This window comes from Nicotiana tabacum, chromosome 24 (genome assembly GCF_000715075.1).
Source record: "Nicotiana tabacum cultivar K326 chromosome 24, ASM71507v2, whole genome shotgun sequence".
In the NCBI taxonomy this organism is placed as follows: Eukaryota; Viridiplantae; Streptophyta; class Magnoliopsida; order Solanales; family Solanaceae; genus Nicotiana; species Nicotiana tabacum.
The window spans coordinates 110,571,115-110,592,785 of NC_134103.1; the positions used below are offsets into that span (position 1 = coordinate 110,571,115).

The window sequence follows — 21,671 nt, forward strand, 5'->3', positions numbered from 1 at the left end:
GGACATAAAAATTTTCTCAGATGTTTAAGGAGAAACATAATTCATCCTTAGAGAAGATATTACATCAAACCTTTCTTTTGAAAAAAAAAAAGAAACTAAATACAAACATCAGATCTTATTAATCACGACCATATAAACAAAACTTGCAACAACGTTTTATTTTTAGGATTAAGCAGGAGAACCAACTTCCAAGAGCTTTTTGCTTAACTTATTTCCTGCTTATCCCAGAACAACAGGCATGTCAACCATAATGATTAAATAATTATCTTGAAAGTGACCAACTAATGCATTCAAAGGGGTCAAATCATTTTCTCTTTTCACAATCCTATTTACAAAACTTTTCTAAGCAATTGCACCTGCAACAAACAACCATAAAAAAGAGAAAATGTCAACAACGAGCGCGTGTTGGAATTGGTAACTGTAAGTATTTAACAACAAATACAGAACAAATCACAAATTTCTCAGCTATTGACATTAAGCTGGTGTAATCCTGCAAACTATACTTCCGAAATGGATAATTTTAAATTCGGGACAAAATAGTACCATCTGAATGTTCATTCAATCACTGGCAAAATCTTCGAAGCTCAAGCCTTCAGATATAGCATCCAACCTTTTAATGTCTGCTAAAATATGAGGCATTGGTTTAACTACTTGTTTACCAGGTTAATGGAACCAACAGATGCAACACAACTAACCATGATATTCTCTCCGACCTTGTGGATCCAGGAAATTGTTAACATCCGTTGCCAGGTAGGCTGATCCAGAATAGCTCTCCAAAATATCTACAAATAACAGAAATTCAAAGCATTAGAATGTGCATTTGAGACAAATATTAACCCAAAAGAGAGGGCAGGCACAAACCAGAACTGTTAGAAAAGTCAGCTGTTAAGTCTGACAAACTAAAGTTTCGAGGAATCTGCCCCAAGAAACCAAATGAAGATGTATCAGCATCCAATACAGTCTCATTTACTGGTTGTGAATTTGATTCTACACTGCTGAAAGATGAAACAGATGGATCCGTAATTCCAGGATGAGCTTCGAGGATATTTGTCTCGGTACCATACAGGAATGGTAAATTGCCTGAATAACCAGCTTCTGACTTGATCATCTCCCCTCTCACCCCTTGCAGCATTCCCGAATTTGAGCTCTGAGCCAATAGCATGTTTGAGGATGCATCAATTCTTCTTGCATGAGCAGACACATCAGCAGCAGTTTGCATACATGGTTGGAGCGAGGACGCACCGTTAGTATATACATGAGATAAATTGGCATTAACAGTCTGGTGCACATTCTCACGCTTCACATTAGGTCCAGTATGATCTGTTGTTTGACATGTTGAGTTCTGTGGGACTGTAAATGTGTAATAGCCATCAGATAACCTTCATTTACTTATTCAACAATTCACTAATGAAACGGTTGCATAATCAAGCATGAAATTATTTAATATCAGTGTTGCACCACACTTCAGAGAATAACATATTGATAAATATGCAAATTTGTACTACACTTCCTTCTGGCTGAATCCAAACAACATAAGTAGAAAAGCTAATGTAGTACAATCTATGAACTATGGGAAAGCAGGAAGCAGAAGTAAGCAAATAATCAACAAAGAAAATAGGGAACGACGGTTTAACTATTCTAAGAACCTGAAATTACTAAATAAAGTTGAGGTAGAATGATGTATGCATACTAGGATCTGCTTCTTCAGCCTAAGGAAAAAAGCAGGAACATAATACAAACACCTCACTTAGTTCAGAAAAAAAAAAACAGAATACAGAAACACTTCCCTTGGTACATTTAATATCAGAATGGAATTGGTCCTGTCCACATGAGTACACATCAAATTTCAACGGAATACCACATCCATCACTTACAACATCTCCTTTAAACTTCATAGGAGATTATAATGCTGCTGTTGACCATTTTTCGAAAAGAATAAGATGAACCACAGATTTCAACTTTATACACTTTGTGATCTGTTGGTTAGATTTCTTTGTAATCCATAATTAAAAGATTGAAGCTTGAGGACAAGCTACTCATATCTTTGCCGTGTGTGAAGTGAGGGATTAAAGCCACCTTAAGATGCAGTATTGTTAGAATTGAAGAGGAAAAAAAAAAAAACAATGCTCCTTTAAGCAAGAAGCAAAGCACATAAGGTCCACAGTTCAAAATGAAAACTAGATTTAGCATAAATATATAACTGACCCTGATCAAGGCAAACTTGAATTAAAGAGCCTAATTCTTGTTTGTGTAGGTTTTATTAAATGGAGAAAGAAGTATATGCAGAGGTTTATGACATTGCAAATAAATCCTAAGGCATCAAATGAAAACTTATGCTATGGTGAGGAGAAGCCTGCTTTTCATCTCTTGCTTCCACTATTTCTATCAGATTTCTATGTCATTTACGCATCAAAATCCGGCAATCAACTCCATCACATTTCCATACTCAACGAGTACTCAGTCTCAGAACAAGAAGACGTCCTCTTAGAATTTTCCTTTTTTCATTTGTAATATACACGCCCCACAACCATTTGCAAAATTCACATTTTTCTCAGCCATTTTCATGGCTTAAACCTTTCCCATAGATATTCATTCTAAAACTTGCGCACGGCACCTTGCGGCGCTACTTGCACGAGGCCTCGCCGTTCCGTTGCCAAAAGCCATCAGCCGCCACGAGCGATGCCAGACACAACTCACAACAACCGATGGCAGTCGGCACATAATGAGCCAATTATTTTTCTAAAAATTTAAAGACAGAATTCTAATAGAAAGCATGTAAACGCAAATAAAGAATTTTAAAAAAAATATATGTTGGGCTTGGTGGGAATCCATCATGAATTTTATTATGCAATTGAAAAGAAAAAGGCAGTAGAATAATTATCTCTAGGAAGATCAACATGGCAATCTAAGATATTATGCCTTACTTTGTCGAATCTGAGATCCATTAGACATGGGAACTGATCCAGTTGGATACATCTGCATTGCATCAACCTGTCTCTCAAGCAAAACATTGAATCTCTCTATTTGATCCTTCAACATCAACCTTAAATGATATGCCCGGAAAAATTCCGGGTTTTCTTCTTCAAGCTTCTGCCACACTGGAAAAACATCTAGATATCAGATTCATCTCTTCCGCGAGATACACATGGAGAATATAGATAACACACGTTGCTTACACATCTTGAGAAATGAAAGATTGACCAAGTGAATCAAACAAAAGAAATTCAGATATCTCATTTGTATCACACTTCAGCTTGAAAGTTGGTTCCTCTAGTTACTAATTCTTTCTTTGAAATAGAAGTAGGTGAAAGATTGCTTCTCAGTGAAAGAAAGAAATGATCTTCTAACAATTCTGTCATCTTCATTGGATCAATTCTGATAACAGGATGACATTTGTAGTTCTTTTTTTCGTGGTCATTGAATACTAGTTTAAGTATATATCAGGTCAGAATTTACCTTATTAAAAAAAAAAGTATATATCAGGTCAATCTGCACGTCATTGAATACCAAAATTATCTCTGTATAGATATGGTACTCTGCTAGCTTCTTATAGGCAAAACGTAGGAATAAGAAGTTGGGATGAGAAAGGACGAACCAAGCTCGGTGAAACCAGGCTCAATCTTTGCTTGATGTAAGAGGGTTTTGACAACTTCCTCCTGGTTCATGTAAAGCTGTAGACATCTTTCTATCAGATTTTGTACCTGAAATCAAAGAAGCTCAGTATTAGAAGAGACTAAGGCATGCGGAATTCCAGCAATTATACAAGAAGGAACAACAACAACAACAACAACAAACCCAGTGCAATTATACAACAAGGAAGAACTTCACAATTGTGCAAGTCCTACTCTTAACCTGTAAGAATGAACTTAAGGATGCAAAAGTTATGCCACACCACCAACAGTTAGCGTTCCAAATTTCTAATTATAACAACACAAACCTAATAGCAGAAGATCAGCTAAAAAGCAACCATAATTGCAAGTCATGAATGGTGACGCTGCAAACACAGAACTAGAAACCTATAACAGATTTGGAAGTATTAACTGCATCAGCACCTAACACATAGAACATCTAAGCTAGGCCTCAGAATTCCATCTCTGAGAAGAATTCCGCAAAAAAGTTACAAGCAATTGGCTAGGTCTATCAGAACATTGCAATACTGCTCTTTGATAGATTCCTCTGGAAATTCAAAAAAACGTTAACTAGCACTTGGTGGGTCCATAAGGAGATTACTGTTCTCTATCATAATTTAGCTTACGTGTGGGATTGCACTGGGTTTGTTGTTGTTGTATCATAATTTAGATTACATCTTCAAAAGGGAAGCAAAAGTCCACATTTCTTTTCTACCCTTTTAACTGGAATCATGTCTTCTAATTGTTGACTTGTATGATATATTACTTGAAATCATTCCTTTTATTTGGATAAGTTACATGAACATCTTCCTTATTATAACCATTGACAGTTAACAAGTTGTGCACTGAGACTACTGTGTTTTCTGAATCTAAAGTCTATATGTTCCAAGGGAGAAAAAAGAAAAGGAGCGGCATCTCCTCTATCGTAACAACTATCTAGAATCATTCATCAACGAGTCATGAATTTACAGGATCACAAACTTCATGATAGGAATCTCGAGCTGACAGAACATTATATGTTTCTACGGGATTATTAGGACTCCATACAACATCAAGTCCCTCTTGCTGCTCACATCATTAACCACAGTGCTTATCAACAACAACAAAAAAAGGGTCATCAAATACTTCCTTTCAAGCAGATGATTCAGGTTATCATTAACTGATCTAATTGTAGGTTTATCACAACTGACTGAAAGGGCGATGGTATGTGGCTTTTAAACAATAATCACAAGCACAACCTAGCATAGAGGCAGAGCCAGAAATCGAAGTTTATGAGTTTTGAACTTTCCACCGAACCCATAACTCCTTTTAGTACCGGGTATATTCACACATATTTAATGAATTTTCTAATACTAATACAGGATCTAAGCAAAAGCAAATGGGACCCGTACCTGATTTTGTAGCTCCGCCCCTGCCTAGGCATCCACATTAAACTAAGGAAGAAAGTTCCAATTAATAGCCTTGCTTACATATTCTGGCAGTCTCTTCAATTAAGAAGACGCAAGTTTATGGAAATGCACAGTTAGCAAAAGCTTCTCGAGGGATTGAAGTACCTTAATCCGAATTAACTGAAAGAGTTGCTACTACAAAGGGTGTTTCTATCTAAGCACTAAAGTGCAATCAAATACCTAACATATAAGCTCAAACATACAAATGCATGCTATATTTTCTTCCATTGTGTTCTACACTACTTCGTCTTAAACATGTTTCTCCATTTAAATGATTTATACAACCAATACGTAAAACCAATGATTTAAGCTCAATGCTTACCAGTTGTATATCTTGACGTGAGACCTTTTTAACCTCCCCCTCAGACATTTTCAATCTTTCAATACTGAAAAAGCTCTGATCCACTTCTTGCTATCAAATATACAAAATAATTGATATCACCTGATAACATAAAGTAAACTAAGTATTAAATACTCAAAATTACCAAATAACCATTTTTTTAAATAAAAAAAGACAGCTTTCCTAATCGCAGAATAATAGCCTGTTTGGTCAAGCTTGTAAAATTTACTTATTTTGAGAAGTGCTTTTTTCAAAAGTGCTTTTCAAAAAAATACTTTTTGTGAGAATCAGCTTGTGTTTGACTAATTAATTTGAAAAACACTTCTGAGCAGCAATTAGTGTTTGACCAAGCTTTAAAAAAATGCTTCGTATTTTTCTAGAAAATCTACATTTTTTCTGTTTCTCAAAAAATGCTTCTGCTTCTCCTCAAAAATACTTTTTTTTTTCCTTCTAAAAGCTGGCCAAACACCTCAATTTTTTTGGCCAAAATCACCTTTGGCCAAAAAAAAAAACTTTTAACCAAAAAAAAAAAACAAAAAACTATGAAGCTTTTAAAAGAGTCAAGAAGAAACTTACAAGCTTTTTCCACTATAACTATTTTATGATTTTTGGAATATTTGTTTGTTTCTATTTAGATAATTTCACTAAAAAAGCACAAGGTTTGTTCCAGAAGATTTACAACACAAATAATTTCAAGCAGCTGAAAATTAACTAAATCAATATAATTGAACCAATTCATGTTAATTACGCAGAGAAAAAAAACACAGAAACCTATTTCTTCAAAGAAAATAAATTTAAAAGAAGGAGTTATTGGTCAAATTACCTAAAATATATAATCAGCTCAGCGGTCATTCAATATCGTGCTTCGCAGTTGTCTCCCTCGCTTTTCTCTTTGTTTGAAGAGATCATGGAAAGACCAGAATCTTCAATTATTGTTGTCTTTTAACCCCCATTATTATAAAACATTCCTATTTAATACCCACTTGTTCTATTTTTTCCTTATTTGGTACCAAACTTGTTAAAATTTTCTATTATAAATCGACCCCGATATTCCAAATTATAAACAGTTGGAAACACATCAAAAGAAAATGAGGACAAAAGAGTCGAAGTATTCGGAGGACTATATGTCATAATTTTGATAGTCCATTAAGTTAGAAATTTGACAAGAGTGGGTTGCTCTAGTGGGGAACACTCTCTACTTCCAACCAAGAGGTTGTGAGTTCGAGTCACCCCAAGAGCAAGGTGGGGAATTCTTGGAGGGAGGGAGCCGAGCGTCTATTGGAAACAACTTCTCTATCCCTGGGTAGGGGTAAGGTCTGCGTACAAACTACCCTCCCCAGACCCCACTAGTGGTTTGCGTACAAACTACCCTCCCCAGACCCCACTAGTGGGATAGTACTGGGTTGTTGTTGTTGTTGTAACAAGGGAACAAAACAGAACGAGGTGTTGTCCTGGTCTGCGTACAAACTACCTTCCCCAGACCCCACTAGTGAGATTATACTGGATTGTTGTTGTTGTCGTAACAACGGAACGAAACAGCACAAGGTGCTGCCCCTCCCCAGACCCCACTAGTGGGATAGTACTGGGTTGTTGTTGTTGTTGTTGTTGTAACAAGGGAACGAAACAGAACGAAGTGCTGTCCTGGTATGCGTACAAACTACCTTCCCCAGACCCCATTAGTGAGATTATACTGGATTATTGTTGTTGTCGTAACAACGGAACGAAACAGCACAAGGTGCTGCCCCGAAGGGTAGTATGATGTGTTTGTTTCACATTAACTTTATAATTATTACTTTAAAAAAATTCTCATTACTATTTACTAAAGAGCAAGCTTAATTGGAGTATCCCGCTTCAACGGAAACAACTATATACAAGTCAAACAAATACTACTATTTTTTTTCTTGAAAATAGCACGTACTAGCCAGTTTTTGGACTGGTAATTGAAAAATAGCCAATCGTTTGCAAAGTCATTATTTTGCTCCAATACTGAAAATTCCAGCATAATATACCGGAGATTGGTGCACATATGTATGAACTTCCAGCATATTATGCTGGAACTCCAATACACGAAAAGTTACAGCATAATATAATGGAGATTGGAGCACATGTGTATGAACTTCCAGCATATTATGTTGGACCAGTATATTGTGTTGGAACTCCAGTATATTATGCTGGAATATTTTCCGGATTTTGAACAGTATTTTCGTTCAGATTTATCTTTACATGAAAAATGGCTAAATTTTGATTACTTTTTAAAACTGTGGCTATTTTTCAATTACCACTTGTAAATCTGACTATTTTTTAATTTCGCCCCTTTTTTCTCAATCAAATATGTGGCATGTAAAAACAGAGAGGTTAATGTCATTTTTTTGTGACCAAAATTCTAGCTTTTAATTTGGTGACGAAATGATCTCATTAAAACTCATTATACCTAGACTTAAAACAAGTTCCAGTTCAATCTAGTTTGATTAGTCCTAATTAAATGGGCAGACTAGAGTAACATGGTAACAAAATAAGTACCCTCGGAGTGTCAATGAATATTTAAAAATCGATTAAATCGATCAAATCATACCGTACCGAATCGATTTTTAGGCTTCTTTTAATAAAATCGTAGTTTTTATATAAATCTATAGATGTACCGATAATTAGGGTAGGTTTTTATTTTATGGAAATAAACCGAAAAAATACCGAACCGTACCGAATAAATTTATATGTGAAAAATATATTTATATATTAAGTTTAAAAATAATAAATAATTAATTTTTTCTTTGGGTTTGGGAATTATAAAAACAGTTACAAGCCAATAAGTAATTAAACTCAAAATCCTAATTCTCAAACCTATTATGCTACTCTTATTGAAGCTAAATTATTTTCAGTATATTCACTAGCAAGACACAAGATATTGTAACGATTATGAGTAGCAAACTACACTGTATTAAATATGTTTCCTTTCGTATGATTTAGATTTATCTTTTTGAATATCTAATCTTTTATAGATTTTATTCTTGAGTTCCTTCTTGGTTAATATCTTTCCACTCGTGTGATTTATATTTTTTAATATTAATTTGCTTAGTTTCTTTTACGCTGTTATAGAATAGTTGATGGATCTATACTCTAGCCATCTTTCATATTTTCTTAATTCATCGCCCTTTAAAATGTAAAAATATCTAGAGAGTTTTACTAAGTCCTATAAAAATACGTATGCTGCTGAATTCTACTTCTACTAATGACTTTTACATGATATTTTAAAAAAATGCCGAAAATTAACCGAACCGAACTGTACCGATATGATTGGGACGGTGTCAAAAAGTCTAATTTTGGTTATATATAATAGAATAACAATAAAATCAGTATGGTACAAATTTTACAAAATAACTGACCGAACCGAACCGAACCATTCACACCCCTAGTACACCATAAATTTTACCTAGACTTACCTATAAAAACGGTAAATATGTCTAACTAAGAAGAAATGTCTTGAAATATTTGACATGCCTGGATAAATACACCAGTATTCAAATGTTGTAAGCTAGTCAAATAAAATTGGGGTTCTTTCACAATCTAATTAAATTTACAAACATTATATAATTCATTTTAACCAAGTTTAGTGCCAGATAAAATTGTGCTACGCATGGAATAATAAAAGTACCTAATTCAACATGTAACGAAATTGTTCCAAAGAAGATTATCAACGATCAATATATGATAATTCAAAATTATTTTATTACTACTTAGTAATTTTTTTTAATTATCTCTGTCAATTATATAATGTGTGCGAAGACTAAAAGCATTTGGAAGATTTTAAGTTGACATACTCAGATTCAACTTGCTGTAAGATCTATTAATATCTTGCTTTTTTCTACTTTAAAGGCAATAACGACATCAGCAAGCATATAATGACTTTTGTTGATATGCTATAAAGTACTTTTATTTTGTCAAAAAGATAAAGAGAAAACAGAAAAAAGATATAAGTGCACTAAAAAGAAAATAGTGTTTTCTCTATTTTTCTCATCCTTCATCGTTTAATTAAGGATCCTCTAGTAAACTAATTAAATAATGGAAATAACATACTACGGAGTGATTAAGTTATTGTCAAAATACTCACCATAAAAGTCAAGAACTCACTAGAACGAATTCAGAGGACCAAATCCTAATTTTGTATTTTAGTAAACTGACGTTAAATGAAAAATTTAATATGAGGTTTGAATACCAATAGCCACTTCTCCTTCACTATCAATTGTATCTAGCGGGACCCAAAATTGTATATTCAGAAATTTCCTTGCTAAATAAGTTATTATTTCCGTCTCAAATTATCTATTATAGTTTTTAAAAATAAATATCTTAAATTATATATGTCATTTTAGAAGTTCAAGACAACTAATTTTTTTTTCTTCTATTTTACCCTTATTAGTTTGTTCTTGAAGATTGAGATGACACATAAATAGAGTAAATATTCAACAAAGAGAGATTATATCTTAAGGTATAAATAAGGATAAAAAATTCAAAAACCTTAATTAATGCTTTCTTAAGAGGTCTGTAAAAAAAAAATACGGCAAATAATTTGAGACGGGAGTATAACCGTAGAAGAGAGTATTCTTCAAGGTCAAGCAAACAAATTTGCAATATTGACAAGAAAGATATTTAAAACGTACATTTAGTGTGATAGTGTCCTTCCTTTGAATGATCAGGACAGCAAAATCTGTTCGTTTCATAATTAATAAATTTCAAAAGGTAGATCAGATTCAACCATCTCGAATAAGAGGGAGATATAATTTCATTTATACAAAGTTTCTTAAGTAAACTGATTGGACGTAAGTTATTGACTAGAAAAAGTAAATAGCAAATTTGGCCAGCTATTCGCGTAAAGATTCCGAAGAAAAACAAAAGTTTGGAAGATAAGTCATAAAGTAAGGCGAAAAAAAAAAATGGAAAATAAATAGGCATTTGGACATCAGAATTGTAAAATTCGAAAAAATGGTGAATTTTTTTTTCAAGTGAAAATGATATTTGAAATTTAAAGTTGTGTTTGGACATAAATTTTAGTTTTTGTTGTTTTTGATGTTTTGTGAGTGATTTGAGTGAAAATTTTGAAAAATAGCTTTTTGGAGTTTTTCAAATTTTTGAAAATTTCCAAAATGTATCTTCAAGTAAAAATTGGAAATTTTATGAACAAACGATGATTTCGAAAAAAATAAATTTATTTTGAAAAAACTTCAACCAAAATTTATGTCCAAACGGGCCCTAAGTCACAAAGTAAGATAAAAATTTCATTCGTGCCAACTTTCCTTAACATTCAGGAAAACAGATTGAAACTTTCTTCTTTAAGGTGAATTGGAGAGTAATAGCCTGTTTAGCCTACGGTTTATTTTGGGCCAAAATTGTTTTTGGCTAAAAATTGAGGTGTTTGGCCAAGTTTTTAGATAGAAAAAAATGATTTTGAGGCGATGCAGAAGCAGTTTTTGAGAAACAGAAAAAAATAGCTTCTCTTCAAAATTACTTTTCTGAGGAGCACTTTTGAAAAAAATATACTTAAAAGTAATTTTCAAAAACTTGATCCAACACTAATTACTGCTACAAATTAATTAGCCAACCAAAACCACTTTTTTGAAAAATACTTTTTCATAAAAGCAAGCGTGGTCAAACACTCACCAATCGGCTGTAGAAAACATTTACCCAAATCTTTCAATCAAAGAGAAGATTCGGCAAAAAGAACTTTTAAACATAAAGTCATGAAATTAAAAGTCAATCTTGCTCTCATCAAAATTTTCATGAATTCTTGACAACAATGAAAACTGCAGTTCAAAATTGCACTAAAATTGAACTGAGAGAATACCATTTCTAAATTAAATGCTTGTCTATTTACAAGACGTAAGTTTCAGCACATTTCTATCTACATTGGCAATACTGGTGTTCCCTTCTTAGATTAGCAAAACAAAACTGTATGAAAACTTTTCCGATGTAAAATTTACATTGAGGTCATTTTAAGATGGATCATTTTCTCTCACTCCTCTACATTTTCTACACTGGATTCATCTAGTATTATCCTAACTCTGTTAACTAAAAAAAAGTGAAGAAAGGAAATAAAAAGGGGTTATCTGAAGTAATTTCCAAATTGGGAAAGAAAAAAAAAAGTTAACATATTTGCACTCCTGATTAGACTGCAGTGAGGCTAAGGGAAGAGGACTGAGACGTGCCACTGAAAGACTCTACTGAGACAAAGATGGGCCGTCAAAAAAATTGAGGCAGGGCCCAAGGCATAAGGAGCATGATGACGTCATCCTCAACTTCGTCCGGCATATCACCGGCAGTCTTTTCAGGGTTCCAAACTCAACGATGGCAACTAAACACGAGGGTTGCACTCGTTGAGGGACTTAACCCAACACCTTATGACACGAGCTGACAATCCTGATTAGACTGCAGTGAGGCTACTGTATCTTTGTCTTGTTCTATCTGGTGATAGATTTTCTTCCATGGCCTTTCTCTTGTTGTTATTATTATTATTATTATTGGCTTGTGATTTTTGCTGCTGTTGTACTGTCTCTGATTGTGTTTGTGGTGCTTGTGATGGAACATTTGCAATTTCAATTGATTCTTGTTTTGGTTCTGTGACCATTTTCTCAGCTTCTTGTTGGGACAGGCTTTTACATTTGGTTTTCATCATATGGGGTCTAAGCTTATTAACATCTGATAATCTCACTGGCTTCAGGAAAAATTCTTCTGCCCCTTCTTCTAAGCATCTGTAAATCAATTAAAACAATAAAACCATTAGTTTTCATCACTGAAACTTCAAGAATTAAAAATTGATTTGTTTGTGTAAGGAAAGAAAATATTTTTCTTATGTTCTTACCTACTAATTCTTGAAGGAACATTTTCAGATGACATAATGACTACAGGTATATTTCTCAGAGATGAAGATTCCTGTCAGAGAAGAAAAATAAAAATAAAAATAAATTGTAAAACCATAGGGTAAAAGTAAATGCCCTTTCAATATCTATTATGCAGTATATAGATATGCAATATTTTTTAATTAGATTCTCAATTGATCTGAAAATTGAAAGGTGAGAAAAGGACTCCAAGTGGGGGAGAGCATTTGACAGAAATAAAAGATTAAATTTTTATAATGACATAAGCAACTTGATGGGGAAAATTTTGTCCTAAAGTATTTCCCAAGAAAGTAAAGGGGAATATGGCAGCAAAAAATAAAAATAAAAGCACACCTTAATTTTCTTTAGCAAATCATAGCCTGTCATCCCAGGCATACAATAATCTGTGATAATAAGATTAACTTCCACTTCCTGCAATTCCAATGAAAAAAATATATGAATTTTTGCTGTCAAATTTTCTTGGAAAAATCAGTAGGAAAGTCCAAGAAAAATATATAGAAGGGAAAATCATTATTATTACCTGTTGGTTGCTAGGAGAAACACAAGGCTGATTTTGGTCTTGTAAACCAAGAAATTCCAAAGCTTTACTTCCAGAATCTACAGTGGTGACTGCCATTAACAAATGCAAAATGCCCCACAAAAAAGAAAATTAATACCAAGATAACAACAACACTTTAAAAGACAGAGAAATTGTATGTGAATGAGTTGAATTAAGAGTTACCTTGGCAAGAAGAGATTCTAAAGAGCCTTTCAATAAGCTTCCTATCTATCAAGCTATCATCAACAGCTAAAACATGAAACTGTAGATCTGCAGCTGCCATTCCCATTTCTCAAACTCTTTTTCAACACAAAACAGAGAGTACAGAGGAAAGGAAAAATGGACAAAAGTTGGGTTTATTTTCTTTCTATGGTTTGCCTTAGGAATGAATAAAAACCCAAGAAAATCCACAACCCACAAAGCAAGATCTGACCAAAATCTCTCCAAATTTTTCAAGCTGGTTTTGAGTTATAAGGCAAGCAATAGAAAAGACCAATCAAATAATAGAAAGTGGAAATATATAAAAAGAATTCAGATTACCAAAAAGATTACAAATCTAGAACATGGGGTTGGCTGCTTTTACTATATTGCTTCATAATGATGATGATTCTTGGAGGTTGTGGCTTTTACATGTACATAAAATGAAAAGAGAAAAATATAGACATATATATAACTTTTAATTTATACTACGCTCTTTGTGTATTTTTAGAATATTTCAAATTTTTTGCACTATTCCATTTTTATATAGCTTTCACAATTTCAAGAATTAATATATATTAGATCAATAAACCAATATTTCAATTAAACTTTATTAGTTTCGTTTTATGTGATATTTTTCTTTTAATCCGTTAAAAATATTATCTTTATATATCGAAAGTAAGTTAAGGTTAAATATTTTATTTTACGCTTACTAAATTAAGTTTATAGCCATAAAGTGTCATGACGTATTTAAAATTATACGCACCCACTAGGGGCAAAGCTAAAGGAAGGAAACAGGGTTCAATTCAATGTCTTTAACATAAAATTATATTGTGCAAATAAGATGATTTTTTTTAAATTATATATTCCTTCCGTTTTAATTTATGTCAACCTATTTGACTGGACACGGAGTTTAAGAAAAGAGAGAAGACTTTTGAACTTGTGGTGTAAAATGAGGTACATATATTTTGTGTGGCTATAAATCATTGCATAAAGGTAAATGATTTCTAAATAGGGGAATGGGTCATTTTTTTGGCACAGACTAAAAAGGAAATAGGTTCACATAAATTGAAATGGAGAGAGTATAAACTATCAAATACTTTTGATAGGAAGGTATTCGATACCGAGGACATGACCCTTAATAGGAATATAGGGAGGTCGAGAATTAGGGTAGTAGAGTAGGTAGTCTAGAGTGTTCATAATAGTAGTATTGGCACGCAATCTCGCTTTCTATTGGTAGTAGGTTTTTATGACTAACCATTGTTTTCTTTTATTGTTGATCATCTTACTATCCGGTTGTTTTTATTCTGCTTTTATATGATTTCTTGGTACTGTCCCTTCTTGTCTATATTTTCAATAATGTGATGCTAATGTTTTCCTAAGCCGAAGGTCTATTGGAAACAACATTTCTATCCTCACAAGTTAAGAATAAGATCTGTGTACACACTACCCTCCCCAAACCCTACGATATGTGATATTACTCGGTATATTGTTGTTGTAAGCTATCGAATACTTTTGACATGAGGGAAGATTTTAGTATAATGGCAAAGCCGTTTAAAAACTAATGATCGTAATTTTTTGGGGGGATTGAAAAGAGCAAGTGGGAGTTGGGTGTTTTGGAGGAAGAAGGGGGGTGGGTGGGTAGTGGGTTGTGGGGACCCACAAAAATCCACCAAGAGATATAGGTTATGTAAGCAGTGGTATGAAATTATCATATCTTGAGCAGGTGAGAGGAGTGGTGCAAAGACATGGCAATTTCTTTTGATCCCTTTTTGAGATTTGTTTCCCATGGCCATTCATTGTGTGCTCCCATACATATATGTTTCTTATGATCCATTATTTTTTTTATTTGATGTCCGATATTCACGTTAAAATTCGATCAAATTTAAATTTATGTCAAATGTTTTAAATGACTTGAACTCGAAATCTTTAATTAAAAATAAATGAGTGTACCTATGATACCATAATCCTTATTAGTGTGACTCATTGTTATTCATGCATCTATCGTGTTTTACATCATTTAATTACCCACAAAATTTGATATGCTAAATCAATTGATTTGTATATTACATTATTGAGAAATGAAAAATATTAGAGTCGTAATTAAAACACTAATCCAATTAAAAAAAGAGTACGTCAAATATTAAATTTTAGATAGTTAAATGAATTTGAGTTCCTTAATATTGTGAAATCATTAGTATATAGTAATGTATATTAGAAGAATTATGCAAATATTTTGTAACGTCTCAAAATGGAGTTCACACTTATGTTTTCTTTTTGAATTAACACTATTAATCAATAACGTATAACTAATAAGCATTAAATCCTAATTAGCTTAGTTTATTTCATTGAGCTTTATTTATGAGGATGCTGTATTTAATTTGTTATAATGAGATGAAGTGACTGAAGTCACATGACCGGTAGATCATGGAATCTTCCAACAATTTGACTTAAAAGAGAATAAAATTACCACGTTATTTAATTATTCGTCACGTTATATCTTTTACTTCTTCCTTTGAATTTTGATAATACAATAGGAGAAAAAACAGATAAATAACCTCTTCCTTACTGTCTATATCTATCGAGTATTCGAGTTACTAAAACAGGTGCAGTTATTTATCAATACTGAAATGATTTCCGTATTAAGCTAAAATCATATTTAATAAACATACATTAAAACCGAGAAACAAAACATACAAAATGAAACAAACAAAAGTGTATAGGGATTAAGTTTTAATCATGTAATTAGTACGTTTACTTCAGGGGCAATGTTTTTCTAGAAATCTATTAGAATTGTTAGAGATATATATAATGATAGAAAATATAAAGGACTTCTAGTGTTAGAGATAATAATTTATAAAAATATTAAATTGAGACAAGCTTATTTGAAACAACATGGACAATAAAAATTTATATAGTCGGCCTTAACTTATATAGAATTAAGAGGTAGCTATATATTGTATTCTGTATTTTTTAATGACATAGTTTCTTTTTAAATCCAAAATAAATATTTGCCTTTCTAGAAATGAAAGAGCATAGCAAGAAAGCATAGGTTATTATGTGGATGTATGTGAATCTATGGCTCCATTTTCACTTCGTTCAACTTGTAGTAATTGGATTGAGAGGACAATTTTCTTGACCTTTACAAACAATAGAATATGTTATATGCTTGTGCAAAAAGATTTTCAAGATAGGAAAAAACGAGAGAAAAAACATCAAATAGGACCCCACAAAGATTCTGTCAAATAAGTAGTTCCATAACTGTCGATATTAACCGTTGCTTATTTCTTCTTTTGAAAACTCTGTAAACGAAAGACTGTAGAAATTTGAAGGTGATTTACAGACTGTTCTCTACTTTTATAAAAAAAATTATACTTCCTCCGGTCCACAATAAGTGATTTTTTGAATGTTTTCATGCAGATTAAGAAATTCACCTTTTAGCATTAATTAACAATAAAATTGATCATATTAACTTTTACTATCTCTTCACATAAACACTCCTAACACATACTCCAACATTATTTACTCTAAGAGTAGTGTAAAAAAATAATAATTAATTCATTCTTGAAATCTGAAAAAATCTCTTATTTTGAACCACAAAAAAGGTCAAAAAAACACTTATTGTAGAATAGAGGGAGTAATAATTACTATGGTACCGAATTAGGGAATCCATTACTCAAATGGTCACTCAAACATCCCAAATTATCTGTTAAAGTCACTTTTCTTTCTTTTTGTAATAACAAAGTCACTTAACTATGCTTGTAGCACTCAGAAGGTCACTCAACTAGATTTTTCAAATTTTGAATTGTTAAATACCTATTTTACCCTCCAAATTATAAACATTTGTCCTCTTTTTATTTTTTTTTAACTTTTTAATATTATGATTTTTCCCTTTTTAATTTATATTATGGGCTTACCTATATAATAAATAAATTTTATTTATAAATTAAAAAAATAAAAGTATTTAAGCATATATAATGCTGGAATAAACAAATAATGAGCATAGTAAAAAAATTAACTAGAATAATTTGTTCGTAATAATTTTAGTATTAACAACATAAATTTAAAATTTTATTTACACAATTGAGAATGAAAGAAAATAAAGGTTGTAAAATATATATTCCATGCACGTAATATAAAAATAATTATTTACATAAAGCTATTTTTATAATATACATTATATATGGTTGAAATTTATGCTTATATTAATATTCTGTCATTATATGAGCTGAAAACTAAATTTTTATTTTTTATTTTATAAATAAAATATATTTTTCTATAGGTAAGTCCACAATGTAGATTAAAAAGAGAAAAAACTTATAATATTTAAAAAGTTTAAAAAAATGATAATTTAGAGGGTAAAATAGGTATTTGACAATCAAAATTTTGGAAAATCTAGTTGAGTGACCTTCTGAGTGTTATATGTATAGTTAAGTGACTTTGTTGTTACAAACGAAAGAAAAATGACTTTAGCAGATAATTTGGGATAGTTGAGTGACCATTTGAGTAATGAACTCCCGGATTAGGTTACGCATACCTAAACTAATTTCATGTTGATTTCACTTAATTCAATTTTGTTTTTGTTTTTGTTTTCTGAGAGAGGAGTAATATTTGTAAAGACATTGTTCATAGAAGAAAGATTCCCGACATACTATAATGTCTGGTACAACCTGTCACACTTAATCTACACTCCAAATATTATAAAAATGAATTGTAGGGGGCCAAAATGGATCTAACAGCAGAAATATGTCAAATCGTCTTTCTACTCTACGAAGATCAACAATCGGAACCTTATTTCATATTTACTAATGTTAAGAATTTGAACCAAAAAAACCAACAAAATAACTGAATATCTTTAATATTGAGAATAAATAATTAAGAATTTAAATTAACCAATTACAAATTAAAATGTATCATATAAGTAAAATTATTTTTAAGTTAGCAAAACTATCAAAATATATAAAGTTATTTCTAAACGAATAGCACTGCGGTGAAAGAAATCATATGTAAAGTCACTTATACTATAATATTAAGAGTCAAAATTATTAAAAAGCAAGCTCGAAGAAATGCATAATGGTGCCCCATCGAAGTAATATTGTCTTATTGTTGTGGCTATCATGTTGTGGAAAATTATATTAATTTGATTATTTAGGTATACAATAGTATTTTCTTTACCCTTTAAATCAAACATTCCTTCTCTTACAAAAATGTAAACGCATATTTAAATAATACTATTATAGATATAAATTTTTGATACCTACCACCATTATAATATCAAAGAAAACATTAAATTCTAGAAATATTTTTGAAATGACATGACAATTGCACGTCAAATATATATCATTTAGTTATATTTAAATGATTTTTAAAAGAAAATTATATTTATTGATATAGGTACACGCACAAAGCGTGTACCCTAAGACTAGTAAAATCAATACACCTAGAAAAAAAACGTAGCTCAACCTTATCTCTCTCTATGCTCTCGGCGTAAGGTAGTTAACCTACGCCGGTGTGTCCATGGCAGGGGCGAGAGGACGAGGTCGCCCAAAGAAAGTACCGATCATCACCTTCGGTAGCTCAGTAGGAACATCAAGCACAGAACCCAGGGACACAGATGAGGAACTACCAACCCCCCCCCCCCTCCCCCCCTCATGCAGCTGAACAAAGGGATCTAAAGAGGGGAGCCAAGGAGAATCATCAACTGGAGCGGTGAAAAAGCTTCAATTGAGCCCAGCAACACCATGGGAACGAGCAGATCTGGAAGTAGAGAAAATAAAGGTAATTGCATCTCCACTAGTGAAGCAGACCAATGGAACAGTACCAACAGAAGGGGAGGAAAACAAGCAGACAGAGAAAGAAGGAACTCAGATGTGGGTTAACCTATTTGCTAAAAATAGGGTTGCTAAAAATGGTATGGCTCTAACCTATATCCCACCACCGATTGTGAATGGTCAAATGATTGTCAACCTGGATAAGGATCAAGTAGATAGAGAAAATGAGAAATGGAAAGGGGCCTTAACTGCATATGTAATTGGTGATATGCCGGTGTATAATGCTATGAAGAGGTATATAGAACTTAATTGGAATGCAATCTCAGAACCATATCTGTATATGCAAGAGGGGGGCTACTACATAATCAAATTCAAAACGAGAGATGACATGCAAGAGATTTTGTACTCAGGCCCATATACTATTAGTAATAGACATATTATCCTTAAGCAATGGACAACGTATTTTGATTTTGAGAAGGAGTTTACAATAGAGATTCCTTTATGGATTAAGCTCCCTAAACTTCCATTGAACTGTTGGGGGAATAATTCACTTAGCAGGATAGCCAGCTCAATTAGAACACCAATGTATGCAGATGAATGTACTGCTAAACAAATTAGAGTGTCATATGCAAGGATGTTAATTGAAGTAGATGTGACTAAACCAAGGTTGGATGAGATAAATGTGGAGGATCCTAATGGGAGAGTATTTCGACAACCAATCATATATGATTGGAAGCCAATATTCTGTGAAAAGTGCCAAGTCATTGGGCATAAATACCAACAGGAAGGAAGAAGACAAGAGCATCAGCATAAGGATCAAGTGAAAGACAAGAAGGGACCAAAGAAATAAATGCAACAATGGGTTACCAAAGACAAAACCAAACCAAAGCAACAAGAGGCAGATGATCAGCTGACAAAGCCTAGCCAAGGTAACCAGCAACAAGAGGAAACAAATAAAATGTCAAGTGTCACAGAAGCATGACAGAATTCAGGGGTGGTGAAGAGCAATATACAAATACAAAAGAAGGATACAACCCTTGTGGCAGCAATTATGAATAAGAGTGATGACAGTGCAAGCCCAGAACTAAACTATATCAACTTTCGAGTGCTAGGATCAGTGCTAGTGAAGAATGGGTTTGAAGCTTTGAATAAAGGTGGAAAATTGCCTCAATCAGAACCTCCAGATATAGGAGGTAGAACAAAATGAATACTATGACTTGGCTTGTTTGGAACATACGAGGGTTGAATAAGAGATATAAGCATAAGGAAGTAAGAAATATATTGAAAACCAAAAAAATAGGAATAGCTGCACTAATAAAAACCATCAAGGAGCAAAAAGGGTGGGGCTATAAGTAAGAATATAGCCCAAGGACAGGGATGTATGCATAACTATTCAACAACTAGCAATGGTTGAATATGGGTGATATGGGACAATAATAGATATAAAGTGAACAAGAAATCAGAGGGATCACAAATGATACACTATGAAGCAAGAGAAAGTACTACAGAAATGAAGTGTGAGCGTACTGTCATTTATGTCTTTAACACTAATGAGCAGAGAAAAGAGTTATGTGAGTCTTTAAAAATACTAGCTCAAGGCATTACAGTACCTTGGCTAGTGATAGGTGATTTTAATGCATTGCTTTATCCATCGGATAGACTGTATGAAAATTAGGTTCATCAATATAATATACAAGATTTTGTTGAATGTATTCAATCAACCAAACTGAGTGAACTACCATGGAGAGGATATTACTATCCTTGGACTAACAAACAATAAGTAGAGGATAAAATTTTCAGTCGAATAGACAAAGCATTTGGCAATTATGAATGGACGATGAAATGGAGCAATGTAACAGTGGAGTATAGCATGCCAGGGATATCTGATCATGCTCCTATATTTCTTCCTATGGAATCTGATCAGGTAACTATAAAGTGTTCATTTAGATTCTTCAATGTCTGGGCAGAACATCAAGAGTTTGAGCAACTGGTAGCAGAAACTTGAAAACAAATAAGTGATCCTTTGGTGATGAGAAGCATCTGAAAAAAATTAAAAGCACTTAGACCAAGGCAAAGACAGTTGAACAAAAGAGAATTTAGAGTTGTAACTCGGAAGATAGAGGATACAAGGAATGAACTCTATGCAATTCAGAGTAAGCTGCAGCAGGCATAAAATGATGATATGCTTGAACAAGAAAAGATTACATTGCAGAATCTAGAAAACTGGTTAATGGTGGAAGAAAGTATTCTGAAGAAAAAATCTAGAGCTAAATGGATATAATTGGGAGACGCAAACACAAAATATTTTTCAGTGGTAATGAAGGAAAGAACCCACAGAAAACAGATAAAAGAGCTGACAACTTTAGATGGAAGAAAGATTAAGGAGCCAACAGAGATCAAGGAAGAGGTCATCCAGTTCTATAAGAGTTTAATGGGAACAACTGCAACAAACCTCCCAGCAGTTAGCAGGACTATAATGAAAAAAGGCGCAATGCTGAATCAATAACAAAAGTTGATGCTATGTGCCGAGGTGACTAATAAGGAAGTAGTAGAAGGATTGCAATCCACAGGGGGATAATAAATCTCCAAGAGTTGATGGATATAATGTTGTCTTCAAAAACAAATATGGCACATCATTGGAGAAGAAGTGACTGAAGCAGTAAGGGATTTTTTCTCAACTAGGAGAATGCATCGAGCCATTAATTTCACAACCATAACACTGATCCCAAAGAATAAAAATCCAGCAACAATCAAGGAATACATGCCAATAGCATGTTGCACAGTGTTGTATAAATTAATCTCCAAGATACTAGCAGCAAGACTACAGAAGGTAATTGACAGTATCATTTGTGATTCCCAAGCT

General features: G+C 32.8%; 3 protein-coding genes across 8 annotated transcripts; 1 reads left to right on the forward strand and 2 right to left on the reverse strand.

Annotated features, from left to right (window-relative positions):
* Position 1: 1 nt before the first annotated feature.
* LOC107781476 (uncharacterized) lies at positions 2-6,377 on the reverse strand. 6 transcript variants are annotated; one of them, XM_016602180.2, is made up of 8 exons: positions 6,241-6,377; positions 5,400-5,519; positions 3,596-3,701; positions 2,925-3,098; positions 862-1,350; positions 714-782; positions 544-620; positions 2-356 (listed from the first exon to the last, which is right to left on the reverse strand). In XM_016602180.2, the coding sequence occupies exons 2-7, from the start codon at positions 5,445-5,447 to the stop codon at positions 559-561; spliced, it is 948 nt and encodes a 315-aa protein (XP_016457666.1). In that variant the 5' UTR covers positions 5,448-5,519; positions 6,241-6,377; the 3' UTR covers positions 2-356; positions 544-558. The 6 variants fall into 6 exon arrangements, with proteins under 6 accessions (XP_016457666.1, XP_016457665.1, XP_016457663.1 ...); XM_016602179.2 differs by having other exon boundaries at positions 696-782; XM_016602177.2 differs by having other exon boundaries at positions 544-623; positions 696-782.
* Positions 6,378-11,508: 5,131 nt separating this feature from the next.
* Positions 11,509-13,481, reverse strand: LOC107781474 (two-component response regulator ORR9-like). Its single transcript, XM_016602174.2, has 5 exons — positions 13,023-13,481; positions 12,822-12,910; positions 12,635-12,712; positions 12,265-12,335; positions 11,509-12,154 (listed from the first exon to the last, which is right to left on the reverse strand). The coding sequence occupies exons 1-5, from the start codon at positions 13,126-13,128 to the stop codon at positions 11,827-11,829; spliced, it is 672 nt and encodes a 223-aa protein (XP_016457660.1). The 5' UTR covers positions 13,129-13,481; the 3' UTR covers positions 11,509-11,826.
* Positions 13,482-18,905: 5,424 nt separating this feature from the next.
* On the forward strand, positions 18,906-19,658 carry LOC142178405 (uncharacterized). Its single transcript, XM_075247745.1, has one exon. It carries the CDS (start codon positions 18,906-18,908, stop codon positions 19,656-19,658), a length of 753 nt encoding a protein of 250 aa, XP_075103846.1.
* Positions 19,659-21,671: the final 2,013 nt, after the last annotated feature.